General features: G+C 28.0%; 1 protein-coding gene across 1 annotated transcript; it reads right to left on the reverse strand.

The window, feature by feature from the left end:
* Nucleotides 1-3,644: 3,644 nt before the first annotated feature.
* On the reverse strand, nucleotides 3,645-4,764 carry LOC127709589 (octopamine receptor-like). Its single transcript, XM_052215191.1, has 3 exons — nucleotides 4,570-4,764; nucleotides 4,025-4,086; nucleotides 3,645-3,654 (listed from the first exon to the last, which is right to left on the reverse strand). Exons 1-3 carry the CDS (start codon nucleotides 4,762-4,764, stop codon nucleotides 3,645-3,647), a joined length of 267 nt encoding a protein of 88 aa, XP_052071151.1.

Consider the following 4,764-nt stretch of genomic DNA (forward strand, 5'->3'; position numbering starts at 1 on the left):
GCTACGTATTGCAATGTTGTTGGTAACTGTTTTGTTAGCTCACATAAAGACTACTTCCCTGGAGCTTATTCATCTCTGCCATTTAATTATTTGTCTTCAAAAATGTTAATTGTAATATCATCTGTTGAGTAATTTTCTGTGAAAGAAGGATCAGACCAAACAGAAGTTTTATAATAGATAATGTTTGGTATGCATATGCAACATCATCCACGCAAACTAAATATGAGACCGTGGTTAGAAATTCACAGGATCCAATAACAATTATTTTCTTTATGAAAATAAGAAGATGCATGTGATATATGATTATAAGATATCTTATAAACTTGAGAAGATATCTTATAAACTTTAGAAGACATCTTATAAAGTATATAAGATATCTTATAAACTATATGAGATATCTTATATGATATATAAGATATCTCATATACTATATAAGATATGGTATAAAAACTAGATTATATAAGATATCTTATATATTATATGAGATATCTTATATATTATATAAGATATCTTATACATAAAAAATATATCTTATATATTATATAAGATATCTCATAAAATTTATAAGATATCTTATATAGTTTATAAGATATCTAATATAATTTATAAGATATCTCATATAATTTTCTTAATAAGGTATCATTAAATTATATGAGATATCTTATAAACTTTATAAGATATCTCATAAAATATACAAGATATCTTATATATTATATGAGATATCTTATATATTATATAAGATATCTTATACATAAAAAATATATCTTATATATTATATAAGATATCTCATAAAATTTATAAGATATCTCATAAAATTTATAAGATATCTTATATAGTTTATAAGATATCTAATATAATTTATAAGATATCTCATATAATTTTCTTAATAAGGTATCTTTAAATTATATGAGATATCTTATAAACTTTATGAGACATATCATTAAATATACAAGATATCTTATATACCATATATAAGACATCTTATGAAGTATATAAGATATCTTTTATACAAAATTTTATAAGATGTCTAATAAACTTTTATAAGATATCTGATATACTTTATAAGATTACTTATAAACTTTAGAAGATATCTTATAAAGTATATAAGATTTCTCATAAAGTATATAAGATATCTTATACAAGAGTGCACACGCTGAAATGTCTCGGCTGCTTTTCTTGCCATTGATTTTATGCTGATAGTCCTAAATATAAAGTTTTACTAAAAATTTCACATAAACTTAACAAGATCAAAGAAAATGAGGTCAAGGTCAGATAAACCAAGCCAGAAATACATGTACACCTTGAAATCATTCCATACACCAAATATAGTTGACCTATTGCTTATTGTATACAAGAAACAAACCAAACCATGAAAACTTTATATTGAGCAAAGAACCATGAAAATGAGGTCAAGGTCAGATGATAACTCCCAGACAGACATATACACCTTACAATCATTCCATACATTTGGTATGCATATGCAACATCATCCACGCAAACTAAATATGAGACCGTGGTTAGAAATTCACAGGATCCAATAACAATTATTTTCTTTATGAAAATAAGAAGATGCATGTGATATATGATTATAAGATATCTTATAAACTTGAGAAGATATCTTATAAACTTTAGAAGACATCTTATAAAGTATATAAGATATCTTATAAACTATATGAGATATCTTATATGATATATAAGATATCTCATATACTATATAAGATATCGTATAAAAACTAGATTATATAAGATATCTTATATATTATATGAGATATCTTATATATTATATAAGATATCTTATACATAAAAAATATATCTTATATATTATAAAAGATATCTCATAAAATTTATAAGATATCTTATATAGTTTATAAGATATCTAATATAATTTATAAGATATCTCATATAATTTTCTTAATAAGGTATCTTTAAATTATATGAGATATCTTATAAACTTTATGAGATATCTCATAAAATATACAAGATATCTTATATACCATATATAAGACATCTTATGAAGTATATAAGATATCTTTTATACAAAATTTTATAAGATGTCTAATAAACTTTTATAAGATATCTGATATACTTTATAAGATTACTTATAAACTTTAGAAGATATCTTTAAAGTATATAAGATTTCTCATAAAGTATATAAGATATCTTATACAAGAGTGCACACGCTGAAATGTCTCGGCTGCTTTTCTTGCCATTGATTTTATGCTGATAGTCCTAAATATAAAGTTTTACTAAAAATTTCACATAAACTTAACAAGATTAAAGAAAATGAGGTCAAGGTCAGATAAACCAAGCCAGAAATACATGTACAAATCATTCCATACACCAAATATAGTTGACCTATTGCTTATTGTATACAAGAAACAAACCAAACCATGAAAACTTTATATTGAGCAAAGAACCATGAAAATGAGGTCAAGGTCAGATGATAACTCCCAGACAGACATATACACCTTACAATCATTCCATACACCAAATATAGTTAACCTATTGCTCAAAGTTTAAGAAAAACAGACCAAAACACAAAAACTTAAAATTGAGCAATGAACAGTAAAAATGAGGACATGGTCAAATAAAAAAAAAACCTGCCAGACTGACATCTACATCGCAAAATATTTCCATACACCAAATAAAGTTGACCTATTACATACAGTATTAGAAAAACAGACCAAAACACAAAAACTTAAATTTAACCACTGAACCATGAAAATGTGGTCAAGGTCAGATGACACCTGCTAGTTGGACATGTACACCTTACAATCATTCCTTACACCAAAATAGTAGACATATTGCTTATAGTATCTGAGATATGGACTTGACCACGAAAACTTAACCTTGTTCACTGATCCATGAAATGAGATCGAGGTCAAGCGAAAACTATCTGACAGCACGAGGACCTTGCAAGGTATGCATATACTAAGTATAGTTATCCTATTACTCATAATAAGAGAGAAATTAAGAATACTAAAAATCTTAACTTTTTTTCAAGTAGTCACTGAACCATAAAAATGAGGCCAAGGACAATGGACATATGACAGACGAAAACTTCATAACTTAAGGCATTTATATACAAAGTATGAAGGATCCAGGTCTTCTACCTTCTGAAATATTAAGCTTTTAAGAAGTTTTTAACGCCGCCGCCGCCGCCGCCGGATCACAGGCTCGTCAAAAAACTAGGTTATATAAGATATTTTATATCTTATATGAGATATCTTATATATTATAAGAGATATCTTATATATTATATGAGATATCTTATATATTATATGAGATATCTTATATATTATATGAGATATCTTGAAATTAGAATAAAAAGTAAAACGGCTTGCCATAGGTGTTAGTAAGTTGTTACTTTATAGACTGAATTACGAGTTATCTTTGATATTAGAAAAATAGAAAGCCGCGGGTTAACGGCTGGTCCGGATATGCTTGGTAAAAAAAGGAGCGGAATCTTCATGGGGAAAAATGTGACCCGGAAAACATTCGCATTCAAGTATCTTATTCAAAAGAAGTATATTTTGCTTCGGCTCATGATATTTAATATGAAAAACAAGGTAACTGGGCTATACGCCAATGAGACAGCAACCCAGCAATCGATACAAATAACCAAAACAAAACTAGAGGTAAACTTACTGTATTCTGCAATAGACAGACGTATTTACAATGTCAAGCTCTTTTTACGCTGTGTGCCTCCAAATTTAATAAAAATGTAAAAATCAATTAATCCTGTCTTTTAAATAAATCGGAATACTAACTAGTTTTTGTCCAACTACTTTAAAAGATAGTTGTCAATTAGCATGTAGTGATTGTGCTAGATATAGTTCTCACAGTCCTCTTCTCGTCATACTGACAAAACAGTATATTGTTTAGCGCTTTCCTTGTAGAATTGTTCATGAGTCCAAATATCATCCAATTTAATGCACAATTTAACAAGCCAAATGTTGTGAAGTATGTTTTTAACAGCTTTACCAAATTGCTTTCTTCCAAAAAATACACTCTTAATATAAACAGCACAGTAAAAGGGGCCCAACATATTGCAAATAGTCCCAATATAAAAATCATTGCCTTGGTCTTTTTCATGTTTCTGTAGATGCTCGAATTGAGGTTTTTGTTGACACAAGCATTACTAGTGTGATTTAATCTGCCAATTTTGTAATATTTAAGATGCTTTAAGATTTTTCGAGCAACCAACGAATACAAAACGGTTGATATTATAATCAGTGTTGAGTAAAATGTCAGTACAAGATCTAGGTATCCTTTTGGGAATATTAACTTGGATTTACACTTTACACCAGCCGTCCAAATATTCCAACCAAGTAGCGGCAAAAGGCCAAGAATTATCGCAATTGTCCATCCGGTTGTTATGCTTATGATCACTCTCGTCTTGGAGGCTTTTATAAAATGTTTTAATGGAGACATAATAGCTGAATACCTCTCAAGACATATTATAAACAAATTTGTAACTGAAGCACCAACGAATGTAATAAAACATGTATATTGTAATAGACAGGTTATTTTCTCGTCTTTTAGATTGGTGAATATCATGTTTAAGACATCATATGGTAGTACTATCCCTCCTATAAACAAATCCGAAACTGCTAAACTACCAATCAAAGCATTACTACGAGTCCTCAATGTTTTACGAGTGAAAAAACTTAAAAGAAGCAAAATGTTGCCAAAAACTGTAGGCACGATTAATGTTCCTTCAAACACTGTTAAGCAATATTCGTGTAAACTACCTGGATACAT

Source organism: Mytilus californianus, unplaced genomic scaffold (assembly GCF_021869535.1).
Source record: "Mytilus californianus isolate M0D057914Y unplaced genomic scaffold, xbMytCali1.0.p SCAF_7, whole genome shotgun sequence".
In the NCBI taxonomy this organism is placed as follows: domain Eukaryota; kingdom Metazoa; phylum Mollusca; class Bivalvia; order Mytilida; family Mytilidae; genus Mytilus; species Mytilus californianus.